Source organism: Lathamus discolor, chromosome 3 (genome assembly GCF_037157495.1).
Source record: "Lathamus discolor isolate bLatDis1 chromosome 3, bLatDis1.hap1, whole genome shotgun sequence".
Lineage (NCBI taxonomy): Eukaryota > Metazoa > Chordata > Aves > Psittaciformes > Psittacidae > Lathamus > Lathamus discolor.
Window position 1 is genome coordinate 32,450,139 of NC_088886.1, and position 23,037 is coordinate 32,473,175.

The 23,037-nt window shown below is 38.3% G+C and overlaps 1 protein-coding gene across 10 annotated transcripts in view; it reads left to right on the forward strand.

Annotated features, from left to right (window-relative positions):
• The window catches only part of TBL1XR1 (TBL1X/Y related 1), a 114,840-nt gene extending 99,257 nt beyond the window's left edge, over positions 1-15,583 (forward strand). For all 10 annotated transcript variants that reach the window (XM_065674537.1, XM_065674536.1, XM_065674539.1 and 7 more), the window contains 10 exons: positions 162-303; positions 570-633; positions 735-832; positions 2,538-2,598; positions 3,793-3,914; positions 4,415-4,489; positions 6,887-7,014; positions 7,195-7,360; positions 8,274-8,375; positions 10,183-15,583. In XM_065674537.1, coding sequence (XP_065530609.1) covers positions 162-303; positions 570-633; positions 735-832; positions 2,538-2,598; positions 3,793-3,914; positions 4,415-4,489; positions 6,887-7,014; positions 7,195-7,360; positions 8,274-8,375; positions 10,183-10,209 — 985 coding nt within the window. In that variant the 3' untranslated portion in view covers positions 10,210-15,583. The remainder of the gene's footprint in view (positions 1-161; positions 304-569; positions 634-734; positions 833-2,537; positions 2,599-3,792; positions 3,915-4,414; positions 4,490-6,886; positions 7,015-7,194; positions 7,361-8,273; positions 8,376-10,182) is intronic.
• The last annotated feature ends 7,454 nt before the right edge of the window (positions 15,584-23,037 follow it).

Sequence of the window (23,037 nt, forward strand, 5' to 3'; positions counted from 1 at the left end):
GTGCTCATTGGCATACTTCTGTATGTTGATGGTAACAAGTTAAAATAATACCTGCCTTAAAAATCTCTACATCAAATACCACAATGCGTGCTGTTCTAAAAATAGTGCTTTTAAAAATTGAATTAATTGGGAGAGTTATATTCTCAGTAACTTTTTTGTAGATCTGGAGATTCTACAGCACGGATATGGAACCTCAGTGAAAACAGCACGAGCGGCTCTACACAGCTGGTACTTCGACACTGTATACGAGAAGGAGGGCAGGATGTACCCAGCAACAAAGATGTGACATCGCTGGATTGGAACGTAAGTAGAAATGGCAGTGCTCGAAATACTCCAAGAAAATTGTACCTATAATTTTGCATAGTCAAATTTTAAGTGACAGCAACTGTGCATCTTCTGCTACAGTTCCTGAAATACTTCTATTTTTGAGTTGCATTGTAATTTCTTGTATTATGCTTCGGGGACTTTGTAGTAAGTTGTAGTCAGTGGAATAAATATTGTAAGTAAATCTTGTGCATTTACTTTGTGTCATATAGTAAAAATAAGTAAAATAACCTTTTTGCTGGCAGAGTGAAGGTACACTTCTAGCAACTGGGTCATACGATGGCTTTGCAAGGATATGGACTAAAGATGGTAAGTTATATAGTTTTCATTTCCAGTATATTTTCCTGTATTGTGGCTCACAGCATAGTTTTTTATTTTTTTAATGTATTCATATCAATATAAATTTTCAGGTAATCTTGCCAGCACCTTAGGGCAACATAAAGGTCCTATATTTGCGTTAAAATGGAACAAGAAAGGAAACTTCATTTTAAGTGCAGGAGTGGACAAGGTGAGATAATCTTTGGTAAAGTTAAAATTCTTTCCTTCACCTTTATAATCTAATTGTAAACATAATAGCAAAGCAATAGAAAGTAAGTAAATGAAACTAAAGGCAGGGGATGTAAATATGTGCTTACAAAGAACTTGTAATGCTAGCAAGGCTTCCTTGTGTCATGTAGTAGTTTATTGAGATATTCTAATTTATTAGATTTCAGTGTCCCTAGATCTCTTCCCAATTAGGTTAGCCTAAGTAAGTGCATTGAATGCAGGAACATTAAACCTTTGTAAAACCAAATCATCTAAAATTTGGTGAAGCACCTTATGAAAGGCGCAGAAAAACAATTGTATTGAAGGAATAGTTTGATGCTGATCTGGGTATCAGTCAAGTCTGACAATGATTAAAAAGGTTAGAGCTGGAACATAAGAAAAGTCAATATATATTGATAAGTGTTTTATATCTCTAAACAAACTGAGACTCACACGGTCTTTAAATTCAAAGCCTTTGTTAGTGAGGGAAATTTTATGAAAGGCAGGAAAAGCACCTACTGATGAAGAATAGACTTAAGATGAATTCAAAGGATAGAACAGACTATTCAAACAGTAAGGAGAGTTTAGTTTTCCCTTTGTAACTGATTTAAAGTGCAGAAGTAAACACAGGCTTTCTGTTAGTGAGACTGGCAAACTACAAGCTCAGTAAAACCACAGGCCCACAATACATAAAACTGGCAGTGTCACTGTAAAGTAGTAGATTGTCTCCTTTATTTATTACTTTTTTCCTGCAAACATTTAATGTGATTTACTTTAGTGCCCAGCTTTATAAATGCTAGTGCTGGCACAAAGAAAGGAAAAGTAAATGTCTCGAAGCATAAAAAGGATGGTTTTCTTCTTTTGGCAGCTGTGATTTCTTATGCCAATTTTTAAATCTTTGTGGAGGTATTCTGGAGGAGGTAGAAGCCTTGTTTCAGTCACTAAAACTTGGATAAAGCAACTGATAATTGTGCTTTAAGAAATATTCTGCATTAGCAAAAAAGATTGACCCAACCTTATGCTGCTTTTCCATGAATAATTTGTGTGGTCAGTTCATGCTTCCCGTGTCAAAATTCTCATTGACTGTTGAGGTAGGTCAGGATTATTGGCATATAATGTAGTGACTATAAAGTACTAATTTTGTCATGTAAAATTTCTTTCATCAGAAAGATATCAGAAGTATTGTCAGAGAACAAGTCAGAACAAAATTCAACCCTTAAATCTTTCAGATTCTTAAGTATGGGACTGTTTATGTAAAGATCTCCTTAGGAACAAATGAGTATTTGAAATTATAATTTGAATATACAGGTATTTGAAATAAAAATAGGTGTGTGGAGTGGATTACAAGAATATAGTTAGGACTAAAGAAATGAATCTGTTTCATTTTTGTTTATTAAGTGAAATAAAAAACCAAAACCAACACAATCCCCTTCTTCCTTCTAGACCCCAAAATGTGATTAAACACCTTTCTAATATTGCATTATGCTAAGATTTTCTACTCTTGTCTGTACATGTACTACCATTTCCTTAAGTACTGGGTAAAACACTAGAAACACATAATCGGGAGGATAGGAGCAGGTACGGGCAATGGGAAGTAGACTAGGTGGTCTTATACATGTGAATGGTGGTAGTTGTGGGGATATTAGCAGTTTATATAAGTTTGTTTATTATTTATCTGTTTAATACAGACCACAATTATTTGGGATGCCCACACTGGTGAAGCCAAGCAGCAGTTTCCATTTCATTCTGGTAAGCCTTGATTTTGATCATTCAGGATTATCATCTAAAAAGACAAAATAAATGACATCCGTGGTGATTATTTACACCCTTTTGAAGTCTTACAGGCAGTCTTTGGATACTGACTCCCATATTAATAATCTTAGGAATTTTGAGAATGTAAATGTAGAATTTTTCTGATTTTTATAATTTTGTAGCTCACAATTTTATTACAGTTCTATGAAAGTCAAGAGAGAACCCAAATATTACTGACTTTTTGTAGTACAGTGGCAGACATATCAAGTGGGTGGGCCAAAAAGGATTTGTGCTTATCAGATAAGGACTGTATTTGTCATCTTCCTGCTATAGTAATCCCAGCTCCGTATCTCATTGTTCTGTGTTGCCTGCTGTGTTGCCCCCAGTTTGTTTGGCCACAAACCAGCTGAAAGGCTGTTCACTGACCAGCTGGGATAAGAGCGCAGTGCCTCAGGAGGTCAGACAAATTGCTCTGTGGGCTGCATGCTGTGCAAGCCTGCCAGAATCAGCTGGTAAATAGAATAGAGAGGATGGTGAACACACTGTTGAAGGGCCTTCAAGGGATGTGTCTCGTTTCCACTTCTTATTCCACTCTTACTACATTTTCAGTGATATGACAACAGTCAAAAACATCAGTTCTTTATGTACTCCAAGCAATTCTGTGTGTTATCTGACGTAAATATCTTGGCTTGATCAAATGAAGTATGTTGCCCATGATTAAGCTTCAGGTTACCACACCTTAGAGTGCTGGAATTAGGAAAGGAAATAAATCATTACCTTTCACTGGCTGCCATCTATCAGCACAAGCATGGGCTGTTAGTGGAGATAAGGTCATGCACGGTGATGTGTTAAGTTGTGGGAACCTGTTCCTATTGCTGACTCTTGAGATTTATTCATAGGCGACTTAACTACGTCTTCTTGTCCTGTTGTACTGTCTTCTGTATGACTGTTTCATTTCAGATATATTCCATGTTTTAGTGACTTCTATTAAATTTTGTTTAATTTCTTTGTGTAGGGCTGGTTTTGACTGCATTTCTCACTGTTTGTAGTGTTTGATTATCTTCAGAACTGCTGTAAAATTAACGATTGCTTCCTATTGGCATTTGTTCTAAGGTGGTCCATGCTAAATTTGCAAACCGGACTCCTGCAGAATACATACTATAGTTTTAAATATCTTTGTTTTTCTTTTAGCACCAGCATTAGATGTTGATTGGCAGAGTAACAACACATTTGCCTCTTGCAGTACAGACATGTGTATTCATGTCTGTAAACTAGGACAAGATAGGCCCATCAAAACCTTCCAGGGTCACACAGTAAGTACTGAAAAATTGGGGGGGCTATATATTTTTCTTAATAAGAGATTGGGGGCCATATATACTTGCTAGTATACAGCACTCGTGTAATGGTGGGTCTGTGGCAACAGGCAGTGGATACACATGTGCAGGTAGTTATAGTTAAGGTCAGATGTTAACTGTAGTCTCTGTCATTATTAGAAGAATTCTGACTCGCATGTGTAGCTTTCTTTCCCAGTGCCAGGATGGCATAGCAAAAATTAGCTTCAGAAGAAGAAATACTCTTAAGACTTTGTTATGCACAGCCAGTGTTGTGTAAGAGTGTGCATGGGATAATGATGCTAATACTATGATGAACTTCAATAACAGTTGTTATTGCAGGCAAAGCTAGGAATGAAAATTAAATGTTAGAATATTAAGTTATACAAATACTTACAACTACTGTCCAGCTTTATCTTTCATAAGCTATCATTTGTAATGGAAGTGAAGACTCCAACTTAATTCTCACTGTTCAATTTTAGAATGAAGTAAACGCAATCAAATGGGATCCAACTGGTAATCTTCTAGCATCCTGCTCTGATGATATGACTCTAAAGGTAACGGGAGTTCTGGTACTGGCTCTTGTCTTTGCGGGACTCTGAAATGCACAGCATTAGCTTGGGGAATCCAGCGGTATCACGGTTCTTGCTGTGTCATCTAATATTTGCTCTTTTTTTAATACAGCAAAGTTAGGCAGTCCTAGCAAATCCTTGTTAATCAGAGCCAAGATTTGGTCCAGAGAACTTGTTACAGGCTGCCGCCTTGAGACTTGAAGCATGATTTATTAGGTGCTTTTAGCTGTTTACAGAATCGGGTCATTAATCATTAAACTGTCACACTTGATGACTGCTTTTGGTTAAAAGGAAGAGTTGGAATGCATACAAGTCATGTACTACAAACAAGAATGGGTGACTAGCCCTTTTCCTGGTTTTCCTTTATTTTCCTCTTCTTCTTAGTTAAAATCTTTGGCATATTGTGTCTTAAAAAAAGAGTTCTCTTTGACTTTTTCCAGTTCATTGGGAGTAATTTTACTCCCAGTGTAAGTTTTTAGTTGCCCATTGTCCTGGGTTCTTTTCCTCCAAATAATTCATAGCAACATGCTTGCTTGTAGAACTGGAGCAAGCTCATGAATGTAGAGGATACTGTAAGTTACACATATGACTTCGAAGCCCATTAGAGAACCATTGAAGAATCCCACCAAGTTAGATACACTAGAAGAAATTAGGTGGTTCTTGCCTGACAGGCCTGTGCTGTTTCCATGGTACAGATGCTTTCCTGTTACTCCCATACTGCTTTACATTTAGTGGGTGTTTTAGCACTATGTTAGGTCAAGTTTCGGGATATCGTATTTTATGTTGACAATGCTGTCATGCTAGTAGCCCTTGGAACAGTTTTTTCCATCAAGCTCACCATTGTTTAATCAGAGATAGGGAATGGCTGAATGAGTAGCCAGGTATTCCCTCTGCTAGCACACGATCAGGCTTTTGCAGTGGAAGTCACCTTATCTAAATACAAAGCTTGATGTCTAGACATCTTTAGTCCACAGTGTCTAGCACCACTGGAAAATAATTCATCTTTTCCTAAGTTAAGTGTCTAAGTGTGATGAGTAAACCCCTGAGAGAATCAGTTGTTCTCCATTGGCAGTGGATGGAGTAAAATAGCCAGCTTAAGCAAGATATTTAATACTTAGACAGCTGAAACTCAGGTGAGATAAATTCCAGTCTAGATCTCAAGATGTTGCTGCTGCCTCTCAGTGAGTAGAGAGGTGACAGTTGGGAAGATGTTGCTATTTGTGGGCTCAGGCAATTCAGGCAATTAACTTGGTTGCTTTTTTGAATTCACCCCAGGCTGGAAAGAATTGCATCTTTTTGTTCAGGATTATCTGGAAGACCGATTGTTTGTAGATAAGTTTACACATCACTAGTCACTTGTGGACCACTTACTTTTCAATGGCAGTAGCAATGTCGGGGTTTGAAGCATATGGAAGACGATTGATTGACTGATTTGTGTATTTTTCTCTCTTGTGATGCCACCTTGATGCTCGCTAGAGCAGCTTATATGGGCTCTCTCTATCTCTACTAGTTTTGGAGACACTAGATTTTGATCCCATCAATTTAAACTGGAAACACAATTTTAAGTCTGCACATTGAAAATCAATTGCCCCTTCAGTGAGGCACTAGTTCTGAAGAGCATTATTCATCTAAACATACTCCTTAATTGTATCTTAAATACAGTTGGGCTTAAATATGCCTCTCTTAGTTTTTTCTAACAAAAGGTGAGCTACAAGCACTACTGAAACAGATATCAGAAAAAAAAATAGATGATTAGCTACCATATCAAGTTTCACATTTAGGAAAAGGTATAAGAGCCTTCCAAAATCTTCTCTGTAGTGGCAATGTAAACCCTTAATAGAATAAAGTTATTTTGCTTGTTGAAGTTTATCATGAAGGAGTTGCAGTCCTAAGCAACTGAAAAAGCACAGAGAAATGCAAATCCAAATAAGCCAGGAAAATGCTTGTATGGAGGCAGAATATTTACTTCCTATACCTTTATGTTACTCGGTCTGTGTAGCAAAAAGTTAATTTAAAATAGGACTGTGATGCTTGTCAATTCAGACATGAACATTTACGCATTGCTCTTCTCATTTTAGCATCTGCTCTCATCCATGCACTTTTCAAGAAGCTTGAAAGTTAACACTTTAAAAAGTGTTTTGAAAGTTAACGCTTGCAGATTGCTTTCTATAGACAGTACCTTTATTTTCATTAACCCCATCAGGTACTTACAACTCAAAGAATGGAGGGTACTGGAATAATATTTGTCATAATTACTTAAGAAACCCAGTAGTCATAACAAACGTTTTGAGTGGCCTAAAAAGCTGCAAATGATAAAGAAGAAAGTATTTTAGTACAATATTGTGCTAAGTGTCTTTGTGTTCTCTTTAATTTTTATTGTAGATCTGGAGTATGAAACAAGACAGTTGTGTCCATGATTTACAAGCACACAACAAAGAAATTTATACTATCAAATGGAGCCCTACAGGACCAGGAACAAATAATCCAAATGCCAATCTTATGTTAGCCAGGTACTATTTAATCCTTATTTTAAATACCTACTAAACATCATTTTTACTTCACTTTTTATATATGTAGGTTCACAGAATGTTTTGAAGCATGTAAGATACTTTATCCTATTGTGTTTGTATTAGTAACAAAAATATGTCAAATCAAGATGTTAACTAATCTGTGTTTTTTTTCCTTGGCAGTGCATCCTTTGATTCTACTGTTAGGTTATGGGACGTAGACAGAGGAATTTGTATTCATACTCTGACAAAACATCAAGAACCTGTGTACAGTGTAGCTTTCAGTCCTGATGGCAGGTACCTGGCCAGTGGCTCCTTTGATAAATGTGTACACATCTGGAATACACAGGTATAGCTCTTCTGTGTGTTCAGAAGTTTGTGTTTTGGCCTTTTCTATCAGCACCCTTCCACCATGTTTTGGCCACAAATTGTTTTGCCATTCCTAACACCCTGCTTTGCTTTCTCTTTGGTCTAATGTTATTTCTGTTACTGGATGTACACTTAATTTATCTCTTTGAGTGCTTGGCTAGGGTGAAGCAATAATTGTATTTACATTGTCTTTACTTAGAAATAAAAACAGCAATAAAACAAACCCCACAAAAACCCCAACCAAAACAAAAAAAAAACACCCCAACAACCAACCAAAACCACACCACTTCCAACAAAAATACATTCAACAGTGTTTCCAATAGCATGTTGCATCCAAAAATTGTCTTTAACTCTGAACTTTAAACTCCTGATAACAGTTTTGCTTTGAAGTGATGACTAGGTGTAGACATACAAATCTGATAGCTATTTCATTGAATTTCACTGAAAATAAGAGAATGTAAAGTGAGAAAAGATGATGACACAATGTAACATTCTAAGAAAGGACAATATTACTGGCTTTGCATTTCAGGCAAAAAAAAAAAAAAAGAAATGCTGATTGCAAATGAAAGTCTATAAAGACCTTTGAGTCAGAAAACGTGATGTCTGGCTACTGTGAATTAATTGGATATTAACTTTTAAGAGGCTTATTTTAGTAATTTGAGGTAGTCATAGCCATCTCCAGTTTTGCCTGTCAAACATGAGATCAAGGTACAATAACTGTTCATCGTGTCCTTTAACACAGTGCTGAGATTATCCACAAGTCTCATCTGAATCATTTCCTCTGAGAATTTCAGCCTTTAAAAGCCGTGGGAAAGTTTTACATTTTATACAAATCTTAATTGTTTGCTTGGATTTTATTAATTATATTAATTACATGCTTTGTCCCTTTTTAGACAGGCGCCCTAGTTCACAGTTACCGGGGAACAGGAGGAATTTTTGAGGTTTGCTGGAATGCAGCAGGAGACAAAGTTGGAGCAAGTGCTTCAGATGGTTCAGTAAGTGTTGCTTGACTTGGCTGACATTCTAACAACCAGCATCTTTTGGAAATGTTTTGACTGACAATGGAGACAAAATTTCCTTCTATAGCTGAAGTTTGAATGCAGTCAGCTCACCTGTAGATTTTGCCTATAAGAGTTCAGTAATGTCATAAGGAGAATGTCTTTATTCCAGCTTAATGCATTACTGTTCTAAATCCTCCAAAAATCTCAGAAGGTGAAGATGCCTCTAATTTAGATTTTCTGTCCCTATGGGAGCTTACTATGGAAATGTATTCAGTGTGACTGGGCTTTTCATTGTAGCCTGGAAACAAATTAATTTTAGTCTTTCTGAGTGAAAATGTTCAATGTAGGTGATATTATTACAGTGCATGATAGGAATGAAATACCTTCTGCATTGCATTCAGCAGAAAGTACGGCAAAACAAAGTACAGATTTCTGAGTGCTCATCATTAAAGTTACTAAAAATGATAGGAGCTATATGTAAATACCAGTCTGCTTACTGTGCTTAGAAAAAGCAGGATATTAATTCACGTTTAACTAATCATGAATGTACCCCCTATCATCTGATACTAGTGTACCGTAGCGTCACCTCCTTCCTCTTCTGACATTGTTCTACAAAGTATTGCAGTAAGATATTAACATGCAGTTCTTCAAAACAAGGACAATGCTTGTTTTTTTTTTTTTTGCTTGCCCCTCTTTCTTTTGCCATGGTTTTTAAAAAAGGAGAAGAGAGCCTAAGGAAAAGCAAAATTAAAATAAGAGTCATAAAGGGATCATATTGAAGCACTGTAGCTTAAATTAACAAATGTCAGTAAGTGGCAATCCTGGTGGCTTTGTATGGTCCAGTCTCAGTATCCTGACAGATGTGCCAAAGCATTCTCCTGTCGTGCATGCTCCATGCTGGTAAGCAAGATCACATTGTTAACAGTTAAGAACAGAAAATAGGAAGTTCTAGATTTTAGGTAGATTAAATTCTAGAGAATTGATTCTGATTTGTCTTTCATATCATTTTAGTCCTGCAAGTATAGGCAATATCATACATACAGAAAAAGCTCAAGGCATACCCTGAGTAGAAATTAATTATCACTCCCTCCCGATGACCCTTTTATATATATGCTGTGAAACCTTTCCAGTCCTTCAGTTAGTTAGTCCCAAGAGGCTGATTGTACTTACAGCAGACTTGTTTTCATTTAGTTTCTGCTCTTCTAAAACTGTTCAGTTTACTTTGTTTTATATTTGCTAGCAAAAGCCCTTCTTCTCTCCTGTTTTAAATATATTTATAGCTGGTAACAACTAAGCAAATACAGGCATTTTTGAACTGTTTGATGACTACAAGCATAGCTTTTGTAGATTTCTATATCTGACAGAACTAGAAGCACTAGTTGGTGAAGATTTTGTGAAGACAAAAACTGGAATTTGTGTGTCATTAACTGTTTATTCAGAATAGTTCAGATCAATTCTAGATTTGGCCACACATTTTTAATTTCATTTTACTGTATTTTTATAGCCTAGATTCAAGTAAGTTCTCAGCTCCATAATATCAAATAACAGGCAAACCACTTACAGAAGATGTTGTTAATGTTTTGGTAGTAATTCATTAGGCAGCAGTACCTGGGTCTGACTGTACACAAATTGTTCACCTGTTGCCTTTTTTTTTCTGCCCAATCTATTTTTAATATATGTAAGATTAAGCTTACACAATCTGTTTTGTAGGTTTTGCTCAGATACTTCACACATTATTGCGTAAGTATGTAATATTGTGCCACGTGCAATTTCTGTATATGTGTTTTTTTTTTCCTTGCAGGTTTGTGTATTAGACCTACGGAAATAGCGCTATTAGTTGGAAGCCATGGACCGACTATGAATGTGTACATAGCCAAAATGACTGTCCCTGACCCATGTACTGCTATAGTCCCAATTGAACCATGGCCAGTCCACTACAGCCAAACGTAAAAGAAATATATACATATACTGTATATAAAAAAAAGAGGGGAAAAAAAAATAAAAAGACACCCTGAAGAGGATGACAGAGTTTTGTCACAGCTTGTGAATCCTGTTCACCAAGTGCTGGAATCTGCTGTGCCCCGAAATAACATTTAAAGGTTTTGGATATGAAAAACAGAAGAGAGAGAGAGAGAGAGAAATATACCATATACAAGAGCAGACCCATATACATACCAAATTCAGAAGATACTAATGGCAGCCTTCATTACCCCTTCCCCCCTTTAAATCCATTATGACAATGGATTGTGGGGTATTTTTGTTTTCCTTCTTAGTAGTTGAGCAGTTTGTGTGTACAGAGAAAATGGACTTACAGAAATCTGCAGCAGTAGTTTTTTCTTTGCTTTCAAACATTGGGTTTTCTGTTTTGTTTTGGTTAAGTTTACGGATGCATGAAGTAAGGGAGTGAATTAGTTTCTTGTTTATGTTTTTTTCACCTTGGAAAAAAGTGTTTCTTTGAAACATATTTTAGTGCATTCTTTGAAGAGGTAGATTGAACCTGATACTGTTCGGTACATTTTGTGGCTCCCAGAGCACAATTTTGTGAACAGAGGGAAGGTGGAAAAGGGATTATGGAGACAGAAATAAAAAAGGAAGGAAAAAATCCTGCTTCAAGGCGTGATATTTCACGTCCTGCTCATCTACAAAGTATGACAGTAATGGGTGTAATGCTGTGTTTTATTGTCTGGTGACATGGCTGAAATGCAGTAGTTTCTTATTTGAGACATAATTCTGCCAAATTTAAGAGTAGAAGGGCACAAAAATACAGAAAAGAAAAATACAGGGATGCAGGAAAAAAAATAGAAAGGAAAAAAAGGAAAAAATGCATCTTCTGTGGCTTTCAGACCACATACTTTCATGTCTGAAGTATGGTTGAATTGTGCACTATTGCGAGAAGGAGCAAAGTGTAGCTGGGGGATAGTTTTTCAGAGTCTAAGATCTTTCTGGACAAGGGTTCATGCCACAGCTTCTTCGAGAGTTGCCCATCATTATTTGTAGGAGCTTAGATGTATAATTGTAATCAAACTCCAGTATTAAAAGTATCTCATGTAATTTTCTTTATTAAAATAAAATCTTTGTCATATATTTGATAACACTGCCATTAAGAGGCAAAATGTTTACTACCTTAGATTTAAAAAAAACAACAACAAACCTTAAACAGAGGACTTGCTTCAAGTTTATTTTAATAGCAGTGATTCAGCTTATTTAAAAGATGAATACTTGCACTAATTCCCCTGCTGCTCCAGTCCTGCAGTTTATCGTGTCTTGTGACTACATTATTTTCCAAATATAGGGTAGATGTAAGCTGCTATTTTTTTAATAATCACTACTATATAGCGTCTTTTACTCTGTTTACAATATCAAGTATTTTTCTTACAATGACAGATGTATATGGCAAACCTTTTTCTGCTCATGTGATTTAAAGTATACTGATAGTGATTTTATTTGTAAATGATAGCATGAGGTTGTGTTTACAAGTACGTGTAGTTGAAAAGGTTGCATCATGTCTTGCATAAGATTCCAAGAGTGTAAATTTATAAAAAGAGAGGTTGTCAAATTTATGTCACAGGAATTTTACTTAAGGAATGGTTTATATTACAGAGCTTTGCAAAGTTACCAGTTTTATAACACTATTTCAATCACAAATGATTTTGTGGCTTATGATTGCTAGTCTCTAACCTGTTTGTTTTGTTTTCGTTTTGGTTTTTCTTCCCTCCAAGTTAGGTGCAAATTGATTTAATTGAGGCAATGCAGCTTTGACATTCTAACCATTGTTCTTTAGGCATTGATTTCTGCTATTTCATGGAATAAATACGACTTGAAGCAAGTCTGAGTTTGGCTAAGGTAGGGTAGCAATTTGCCAGTGGTATAGAGAAGTCAACAAAACACATTTTTTATATATACCCCAGGATTATACTCCTATCATACACAACATTTTAAACCAACGAAAAGTCATATCCATAAAGATGGTCATCTGCAGTGGTTCAGTGCCAGCTATATTTAGGGGTTTGGAACATATTACAAACGTTTAGAGCAATTACCCTGTGAGTTACAAAATGTAGGTAATTTAATATATTGAGTGTCTGGCACTTGAAATATTGCTTTTATTGCTGGAGGTCCATGACTGTGGCTGACCTCTGTCATTTAATGAAAAAAAAAAAAAAAAAAAAAAAAATCTGTGCAATAATTTTAAACTGTGCTCCCAGGAATAGACACAAATGTTTTGAGTATGTTTAAGCTGCATTTTTCGTTTAGCAATGCATTTGTCAATTGCACTGAATTTAAATTTGAAAGTCAGAAGTGATTCTTGATAGTACTTTTGTATTTTAATATGGACAGTTTATTCTTTTTCATACAAGTTATTGGATGATTCTTTCAGCCAATCTAAACAATTGTGGTGGAATTCCGTGACATAGCTGCAAAATCACACAGCCATGTTTTAGGGTATTGCCATTTTCCTCTTTCTCAATCATCAGCTGTTTTGGTTGTAATTCTGGTTGCTTAAGCATAGAATCACATATTCAGAAATAGGAAAAACAGAGCTTCAGTCTCACAGGTCCAGGGTTTTCAGGTGCTTGAAGCACAGTCCAGCAGGAACGTCAAATCTGTTGACTTGAGTGCTCTGGATGTGCAGGCAGTGACCCCCAACCTGGTGTTAATCCACAGTGCCCCACTGTAGTGGAATGATGCCAGTTTCCACTAGCAAAGGATCTGGCCAATAGGTATTTTATTGTTGTCCTGTACTAGCATGCCACAGTGCTGCTCCTGCTCACATCTCTTCTCGCCTCTTGTTTTATACATTGCTAAATGCATGCATGCAAGGTGTGCTAGGTTCTGTGATTACATGAAGCAAAAAGAAAAAAAGCAAACCATGACATTAATTATTATCTTTTATAGCACGACGACCTCGTCTTCAGTAGTGAGGTGGACTGTCCAAATTGTTCCTATAAATTGAGTATGCCAGATGTCAGTGAGACCCTGACTTTGTATGAACGTATGCACATGCTTAGTCTTACGTACTGAGTAATTCTGTCTTGCCTGTTTCCCAAATATATAGGCAAACTTGTGCATAAGCCTTGGCATACGTTATAGTTCCTATTCTTTCCTGTTCAAGTCATTAATGGGCAAACATCTAAATAGAGGATAAAAGGAAGGGGGAAAACTGGGCTCAGAATTACTGATGGAATAAGAAATGGAACTGCACTCGAGTTTTCTGTCTTTCTATGCGTCCATCTCAGAATCCCATTTCTCATTTCTGCATAATTAGGTCCAGGTTTCTGTAGAGTTCCTCTTTTTCTATTTTTACTTTACCTTTTTCTGCATTTTAAAATTGATGTAAAGATTCCCAACCAGTGGACTTTTTAGTGTAGTTAAGAGAATATCTAGGTCCTCATAAAAGCTTTTTTAGACTCTTTGTAATGTTGATAAACTCAGTTTATTCTGGGGCTACAATTGTGCAGGGTTATTTAGCATGTCTACTAGATGATTGGAAATCTTATATGAAACACTAAAAGTGCCTCTTTTTCTGGGTTGGGTGGAGGGAGGTAACAGTTACCAGAGTTAGAATGACATGGCATTTTGAAGCATGTTTCTTGATTTCATGACACTTTAATGCATCTTGAGAGAAAGGCCAAAGATTTCTACCAATTTTAATTAAATTTCATTTTGAAAAGCACTCCTTTTTCCTTACACTGCTTACCTCATGCTAGGGTATTTAATGGGACATTGTACTTTCGCAGTGTTCTTTGTGTTTAGGAAGAATAGTAGGTGGCATCGGGCGGTTGTGCCAGTTTGCCTACAGAGCAGTCTTAGTAGCTGATGTGTTCAGTTCTGCTGAATGAAGGAATTTCATACAGATTGCAAACTGGGGTTTTCAGCTTGTAAATAAGAAGTTGTATGTTTTTGTCTGTTTAGCAAAGAGGAGCCTTGGGACCCAGTTTTTTCCAATCTTTACATAACCAGAAATCCCATTGTCTTTCACCTCATGAGAAAACCTTGCCACAGTCGGCATTGGAGGCTTTGGGTCTGTGTAACACCGCACATAGTGCCGCATAGGTAAAGCGAGACACATCTCACTTGAGCCAGGGCTCCCCTTGGCTTAGGTGAGCGTTTTGCCACAGCAGGGCCTGCCAGATTCAGCCCAGTGTTCCTTTTTCATTGACAAGCATGAGTGCTTCTCCCTTCACAAAGTCCTGTAGAGCTATTACCCTTTGGGAGCAGTTTCACACTCTCCAGAAGTCTGAAGAAAGCAGAAGCAACATTGTGGCATGTTAGAAGCAAATATGGCTTTGGGAGACAGCAGTAAAGCTCCATCAAGATCCCTAACATGTTCTGTAGGGAGAGAGCAGTGGCATAATCCTCGCCTCTCCTTCTAGAGAAAGCTCTGAAATACCACGTTCTGTGAAGGTGTGACTGTCTTTGCTGTCAGTCCGATGGAAGGCAGATGAACCAGGAAAATCTGCCTTTTCTTGTGGACTGCAGGTTTAGTGTTAATAGTGCTTCAGATCAGTAGTTTTGAGTACATAATTCGCTCTCTCGGCCTTTAAGTTTGAAGCTTGACAATAACTTGAGGCATGTTTTTGTTTTGTTTTGTTTTTTAAATAATCATTCATTTTTACTTCATAATGTTCTTTGACATTTGTGGGTAAATACAAGAAAACAGTCTGCATGTTGTTGCTAGTCCAGTGTACTTTTGCAATCTTGTCCCCAACAGACTGCAGTGTGCAGAACAGTAATTCTAGAATACAGAAGTAATTTTCTCTCTCTCCTGACATTGACATTGTAGTTGTAATGGTTTCATTTGGAGTTACAAATCCTTTGGGTCTAATTCTGTGAGCCTACCTATAGCACTGGATTAAAATGTCTGCATCATTTCTTCAGTTATCCAGTTAAATTACAACTGTTGTAAAAGTGTAAACCAGCCCATGACAGTTTTTTGTACTTGTTTAAAGGACTTTTATTGTTCAGTTTTCATGATTATTGTCTAAAGAAGACTGATATAGATGTTCTATACTGTCCTGGACCATGTTAATTACACTTTATGATGTATTTTGGTTCTACATCACAATGATTTGTCCCCAAGGCCCTTATATCCCTTCTAGGCACATTTTCTGTTGCAGTTTCCCTTTGCATTGTATTGCTTTGACAACTGTAATTTGAATCAGATCTGAAAGAGGTCCAGAATAAAATATATTTTGATATTACCTTGTCTGTATGTTATATACCAGTAACTTTAGATGCTCGGTACAGAAGATCTACAGATCAAGTTGGAGAAGTGAATGACTAAAACACCGGTTTTAATATTTAGTTTGGCACATTTTCACCTACGAGAATATGTAAGAAGTAGTGGGAGATAATACATTGTATAGCTATGTACTCTTTGTGACCACACAATAGATCCTCTGAAACAGTGGAGCTATCCTCTGCCACCATTTACCGCTGTGCATCTGATTTAGGTGAACTGAATTCTCCTGCGTCCATTTTATGTACTTCATCTTCTCTTTACCCATGCAATTGTGGAAGCGAAGCTGAGTCTAGTGATACTTGCAGCTACACTCCAGCTGTTCAGAATGCCATCAGAGATCTGTTCTTATGGAGTGATTCAATTTGATTATGCCAAGGAATGTTATTTGTGTTACTGTATTTCAGGTACTTGAAAGCATTTAGATTACACGTGTAATAACATGCATCCATCTACACATAATGATGGTTTAATTCCTTTAGAATTGTGGGTCATGTCATATTCCAAGAGAGAGAACCTGGATGGCTTATTTTTAATGTTACTAGAACTTTATGGTGAAATACTGCTTTATCATGTAGGTTTTTTATTTGCTATAAAATGTTCAAAAGTGGTAATCTTTCTTCGTTCAATAATATTACCAAAATCAATTTTAGTATGTTGAAACTTGATGTTGAAAGCATATATAATGGATTGAAAACAGAGGCAAGACTGTATTTTACAAGTGTAAAACCACTCTTGGATTCCCTTCCCCTGGAGTCTGAGTTCACTTGAGTATTTCTCCATTGCCATTTGAATTTTGAGAGAGTAACATTGAAGCAATTCCATTGGGTTTGAGCCAGAATGTACTAACTAATGTCACGATATAGAAATCTGTGTGTCTGGAAGTTTCATTAGCACAAATGCTGCCCTCCAGAATATGGTCACCATGAGATGCAGGAACACCAGAGCAGTGTTGTGGTACATAGATAATTATGCTTGTACAGTAGTGATGCCCACTTCCATCCTGGGAGGAGGAGACAGTATCCCAGGTTGGTGCCTCATGCCATTACTGCCCAAATCTTCCCTGTGAAAGGTTAGTTACCCTCATGCTGTAACAACCTGGGGTTTGCAGTTCTCCAGCGACTCACAGATTCATAAAGTCTGTGTTCTGTACCTTGTAGGGAAATGACTTAATAGAAGTCTAAGCAACATCTTTGGTTCACTGATGGCAGCACAGAGCAGCTGTAACAGAATAATAATTTAGGAGGAAGTTATGGATCATTCTGTAGAGAGCAATGATGTCCCAGTTAGTACGATTTGTCCTTAAGGAATGCTGACCCAGGAGTTGCTGTGTGTGCATTTATCTGACTAACTGAAAATTGGTACCATAAAGGATTATTTGAAGGATTAAAAAGATTTTCTTGCTAGATGGAAGGTAAAAATGTGCAGCTCCTGGAGTCATTCTTCTGACACCAAGTCAAAAGTTTTAGTCTCAAGAAGATGTCAAGAAGTCTCAGTACAGGTTAGGTAATTTCAGCAGAATGTTTTGTTGTTTCCACAGAGATTTTTCCGACTTGTTCTTTATGCAGAGAACCCTGATTTTCACCTTGAGAGCTGCGTTTTGAGCTTTCTGAATAATATGTTCTTGAACATTTCAAGTCTTGTTCACTGCACTGGTGACAGCTCAGATTGAGCGTTCTCCCTTTCCCGTCAGAAAATGAAAGGCCACTGTTTGCAGTGATGCTGAAGGGAAATTTCCAGTTACTTTAGTGTGAGCAGACCTAGGGCAGCACTTCTGAAAATAAATGTTGGTGAGGTGAGGTTTTTTTTCTGACAAATATTAAAAATCCATCTATTAAAGATCGTATTTCCCATTCCACTGTATTGAAGTGCACATACAACAAATCTAAGGCATTCTTTATGTTTTCTATCAGCCTCGATAGAAAACATTAAATCTGCAGGCTCCATTTAGTTTAATTGCTACCTTTGTCCCTGCTTCAAATGTCTTCTATTGACAAGAATCTCTGAAGGTGTAAGGGTCAACCTGCAGTAAATGCCAGGCACAAGGAGGATGTAAGTCATCTGAACGTGGCTGTTGGTTCTCCAAAGCTGTATTGGGTCGTTAAAAATCTCTTTCTTGCTTACAGAGTTGCAGTGCTGCAGCATTTGCAATTACAAAAGCTGCTAGGAGGATAATGTCTGCTACACTTGAACTGCATTGAGGATTCTGTGAATATGGAAATATTCCGTGAATATGGAATGCATATTCATGGAAACCGTATTCCGTGAATATGGAAAAAGACATTTTTAGTGTCAGGACAAGAGAGAATTTAGACTTAGAGGGTGAATTTAGGTTAGATATTGGGAAGAAGTTCTTTACTGTGAGGGTGGCAATGCACTGGAACAGGCTGCCCAAGGAAGTTGTGGATTCCCCATCCTTGGCAGTGTTCAAGGTTGGACAGGGCTTGGAGCATCCTGGTCTAGTGGAAGGTGTTCTTGCCCATGGCAGGGGGTTGAAACTAGATGGTCTTTAAGGTCTCTTCCAACCCAAACTGTTCTGTGAAGGTGTGATCTTATGATCTAATAACCATGCATTCCTAATTAAATTGGGAGCCACAGTGGATTCTGACATACATCCCTTAATTTCTTCTAAGTGAATAATTTTTAAGATAGAGAATTCCTTCCGTGGGAAAACAGTGAAAAAATGCAATTACTGATGCTTAGTTTACTTTTTAAATTGTTTTTCGAAAGTTGTGCTGTTCTTTCACTTTCTATTGCCACATCTCATCTATCTTCAGTTTGAATACTGCAGCAAAGTCAGATGCTGATTAGGTGGATGGCAACAGACTGCTTTCTAGCAGTAAGTAATTTGAAGCCAGAAGCCAATTCCCAAGGCAAAGAAGTAGGAGCGTGTGTATTTGTTCCAATTGCATTGTTTACCATCTCATGCTCAAATCAGTAAATCTTGCTGTGTGTGCTGAATTAAATATTCTATTATTTTATTCTATTAGATATTCTATTTCAGTTCAGTTCCTGCAGCTAATTTTACAAGAAATCATTCAATAGAGCTAGCAAACAAATTGCAACTTTGCACCATGTGTTGTTAAAAAGGGGGAAACTTCCTGTTTGGTACCAATTTGAAATGTCAGTTAAATAGAGGTGTCATTTGTTGCTGGTCTCTGGACAGTGGATATGCCTCCGAGTTTGGGGGTTAGGTATATGATTTCTTATCTAGAGTACTCAAGTGTGAAATACTTCTTGACCTACTTATTTATTTATCTCCTGGCTTATTGCTATTTGCGTGGCTGGATGGATAAATCAACTCGGTGTTTCCAGCAGATGCTTTTCTCATTGCAGGTAAGTTATGCCTCTGAATTGGACAAGAAATAATAAGAAATAATTATAAGAAATAATAAGGATAAGAAATATGTGCCCATAGTACTCTGTTAGTTTGAACATCAGCCCATTGCGTGGCTTTCTGCATCGTTTGCAGCTGGATCATGCTTTACAGTCATGGATACAGGAATTTGGAGGTTCTGTCTCTCCAGTTTCTCAGCTTTCCACTTTAGGAGGATTTAAAAAAAAAAAAGCAGGACCAAATGGAATACTTTCGGGTTTGGAGTGTCTGAAAATAATGGGGTCATCAAATAATTAGGGAGGCAAGGGGAAATGACTGCAGTTGTAGGTCTAGAAGAGAACTCAGCAGGCATGCAGGCAGCAGGCACCTGTTTCTGACAAGACAGCTGCCAGTCTGGCCTTAAAGGCAGTCTTGAGCCACCTGTTCCAATACTGTGATAGCCTTAATGTCAAAGCACTTTTGCCTAATCTGTATCTTCTTTGTTGCAGTTAAAAACTTACTATTTTGTCCACACTGAATGTGGGGGAAAGAAACAACCTGTTTCTTTGTTGTTCACAGCAGCCGTTTGCATGTTTGAAATCTGTTGTTGTGTCTTTTCTTGTTTAGGCTGAACCCTCCTCAGTGCATCAGTTCAGCAACACCAGCTGCTCTTCTTGACAAACAATCTAATGAATACTGAAATAAGAATCTTGTTTATAAGAAATATGGTCACAAAAGGGGGGGGGGGGGCGGCTGAAAATGAAATAAGACTCCTAGTTTTGCAGTTCTGCTATACCAGATATGAACAATGGCTCAGTAATTAATGGGTTTGCATTACTGATGGCCCAGCAAAGATGGGACCCCATTGTTCTTGGAAGTTTTACATAAACACCTCTTTTCTCTCCTAGAAGCCTTTGCACTATTCCCCCTTCCTGGTTTTCAGCTAGTGACAGGTTCTGTCCAGAGCTGCCAAGCAAGTCTATAGCAGAGGTAGAAATAAAACTCTAAATTTCCCCCAGAATAGGACAGAAGACCAGGCTGAGGGTTGTATCTGCCCGTGGCTTCCACCTGGGACAACCCTCCCAAGCCAACACTGCTACAGAAATGTTCCAGAAACAATTGTAATGAGGAAGGGCGTCCTGGGGGCTGGAGATGTACGTGGTGCCTGCATTGAGACAGAATGAATTCATGCGATGCTCCAGTGATATGCTAATATGCTTGGTAAGAGTACTAAGAAGGAGAGAAAGAAATCTTGCTGCTTTATATCAAATATGTTTTCAGGCAATAAATGTTTTTCAAAGTGATAAAAATATATTTCAGCCAGAGCTGTTTCTGTCTCAGGGAGACCCACATATTCCTGATTTCTGACCACACAGCTGTCTTGTCTCCCAAAGAGCTTCTTTTCAATAGACCAGTGTCACACGGATTCAAAAATAACCAAATGTATTGCAAATAAAAAGCTTTTAAACACATATCTCTTTTTTAAACTGGAAAACCCCCAAATATCTGCCGACTCATGCAGAGGTGATTCTCAACTGACACCATGTGTAAGTCATTTCAATCTAAATGGGTATTTTGAAGGACAAAGTGCAAGTTGTAAGAATCAAACGTCTGAAGTATCTCTCAAGGACTCTGCTTAGCAGTCACAGCTGGCTGCAGCCCTAGTCACTGTGAAACAGCCTGTGACAGGCCACCAGAGCAACCAGTTCCAGGCATACTGCTCACAGGGCACCTGCCATCCCAGCTAAGACAGCATCCAGCATGTGTTCCTTAATAGAAGAGCAGTTAAAATCTCCCACAAGGAGAGACAAGGTTCCTACCTGTGTGCTGCTTCAGCCTGCTGACCCATCCAAAACTGTCTGGTTTTTATAGGGGAGGAACAGCAGAGGTGGAGGCAGTGGGATCACCCAGCAGCAGGGTGGGTGCAGCTGCACCCACTCCAAAAGCCTGATACATGCTGAGATGTCTGGATGCATTCTAGAGCAAATGCTGTCATGTCTATAGGTATGTGGGGAATGACAGAAAAAGGAGGGGGGGTGGGAGGTATAAACTGTACTTTCAGTATGCAGATCACTTCTAGTTCTGGGTTATGACCTGCTCTGCTCTTGCCTATATTGGGGAGCCACTTGAACCCTTCCTGCTGGGGTCTTGGTGTGACTGCTGCTGCCGGAGGAAGTAAGTCGGAAGAAAAGACGTCTCCTTTATCGGCCTTAATTAAGAGAGGGATTTTAAGGATCCAACAGTCCCAGTGGTGGTGGAGGGGGTAAGTGTGTACTGTATTCTCTGCTGCTTCCATACCCCCAAGGAGAAGTGGAAACTAGAAAAGGAGGTTTTATTAGCATTATTTTATCACTGAAACTGTCCGCTGAACAAGAAGGATGTGCTGTATTCCCACTAGATTTGTGCATCTCTGCTGTCTTCCAAAACCTGCTGTTCCAGCTGGATTTGCTCTAGCAAAGCTATACTTAGCTCATGATAAGCTGCAAGATTTTGCTTTCCTTCCCCTGGTGTTAGGGCAGTAGCTGTGCTTTGTACAGGCTCCTAAGCAGTCACAATCCTGGGGCAAGAGAAGGAGCATGCAGCATCACAGTGCAAGCCAGACGCCATGGGAAGGCCAGCAGCTCAGGGGCTGCTGCAGGGAGTCCCAGCAAGGCTCGCCTCTTATTGAAAGCCATTTCCAGAAACTCAAACCCCAAACTGGTCTGGACTAATAGGGCTGGGGTTTAAGTTTCAGGGGGCAGGTGTGAGACACATTAAGGTATCCTAACATCTTTTCTGACCTAGAGCATTGCTGCTTGCATGCAACTATCCAGTGTCCAGTTTGTGTAAGTGTGGAGACAGGAGAAAAGAGCAGTGTGGTGCTGCAATGACTTGTATAATCTGAACCAAATTACAAATAGGAAACAGAAAAGTCTTGGAATGGAGGCAAATGTACTCAGTAAGATTCAGAACAGAAGTTCTTACATTTCCTGTAAGCCAATTTACTGTATTTCCACCCTTCCTTCTCTATGCAATACAGCAGCCAGAGCAGCCATTAAAATAAAGATTAGATCCCAAGATTGCCTATAATTCAGATACTTCAGTGATAGAAAAATGTATAGTTTCAAGAGAAAGCATGTGCGAGTACCAAATCTCACCAAATTGCAGAGATGTTAGTTTGTTCAAACCAACCCTTCTGTGCTTTAGAGGAAACAATTTACTACTTTCGTAAATAAACACAGCTGTTAAGAAGTTAAGATTAGACTGTCAAATTCATCATCCACTGAGTAAATGATAGTGTACAGGCCTTTGCTGTCTGCAGAACTAAAGATGCTGGAGTATGCCTCACGTACAGAAAAAAAGGAGATAAAAAGGCAAATACAACAGATGACGCAGTGGGACCATCAGCTCTTTCAGCTGATGGATGGATGGAGTGTTCTTCTGATGTAATGTCTGTTATGGCAGGCGCGTGTGTGTCTATGAATGTACAGGGGAGAAGATGAGGTCTGCATGAAGAGTAGCAGGCTGTCAGCTTGGTGTGACACAGTTGTCTTTGGAGATTGGGGTCAGCGACTGTGCGTTTAAAAGACCTTACTCTCATTTCCCTGCATTGGTTTGTCTTGGAGGAGAGCTGCCTGTTCCCACTGTTGTAGCTTCCTGGGGTGTGGTCCATGGGCATTAGCATTAAATGCAGGATTTGAAGGGATGTCTGCATGATTAATACCAGAGGCAGCCTCCTAACCAACAGCAAGGAAAAGCGTTTGAGCAATGCCACATTTTGCCCTTCCCATCTATAAATGTCATACCCAGGAGAGTGGGAGGCTTTTTCCCCCTTGGTATTGCAGATATTTCCAGGGTGGCTGACTGCCGGCTCCATGGAAATCAGTAGCCAAATCTCTGAGAACATCAGAGCAACAAAATTTTCATCACTTTTGCTGGCTTTAAAAATTCATTGTAGACCTTCGGTGAGACCTCTGCCTCAGACAGCAGCTGCAATTGGCCATTAAAACCACGCTTTCCCATCACTTTGCAGTGGTGTCCTGCTGAACCGAGCCACACCTCTTCCTGAAGTCAATGTAATGATTTAAGTGCGTATTTCAAGTTTTGATTCATCATTTTTC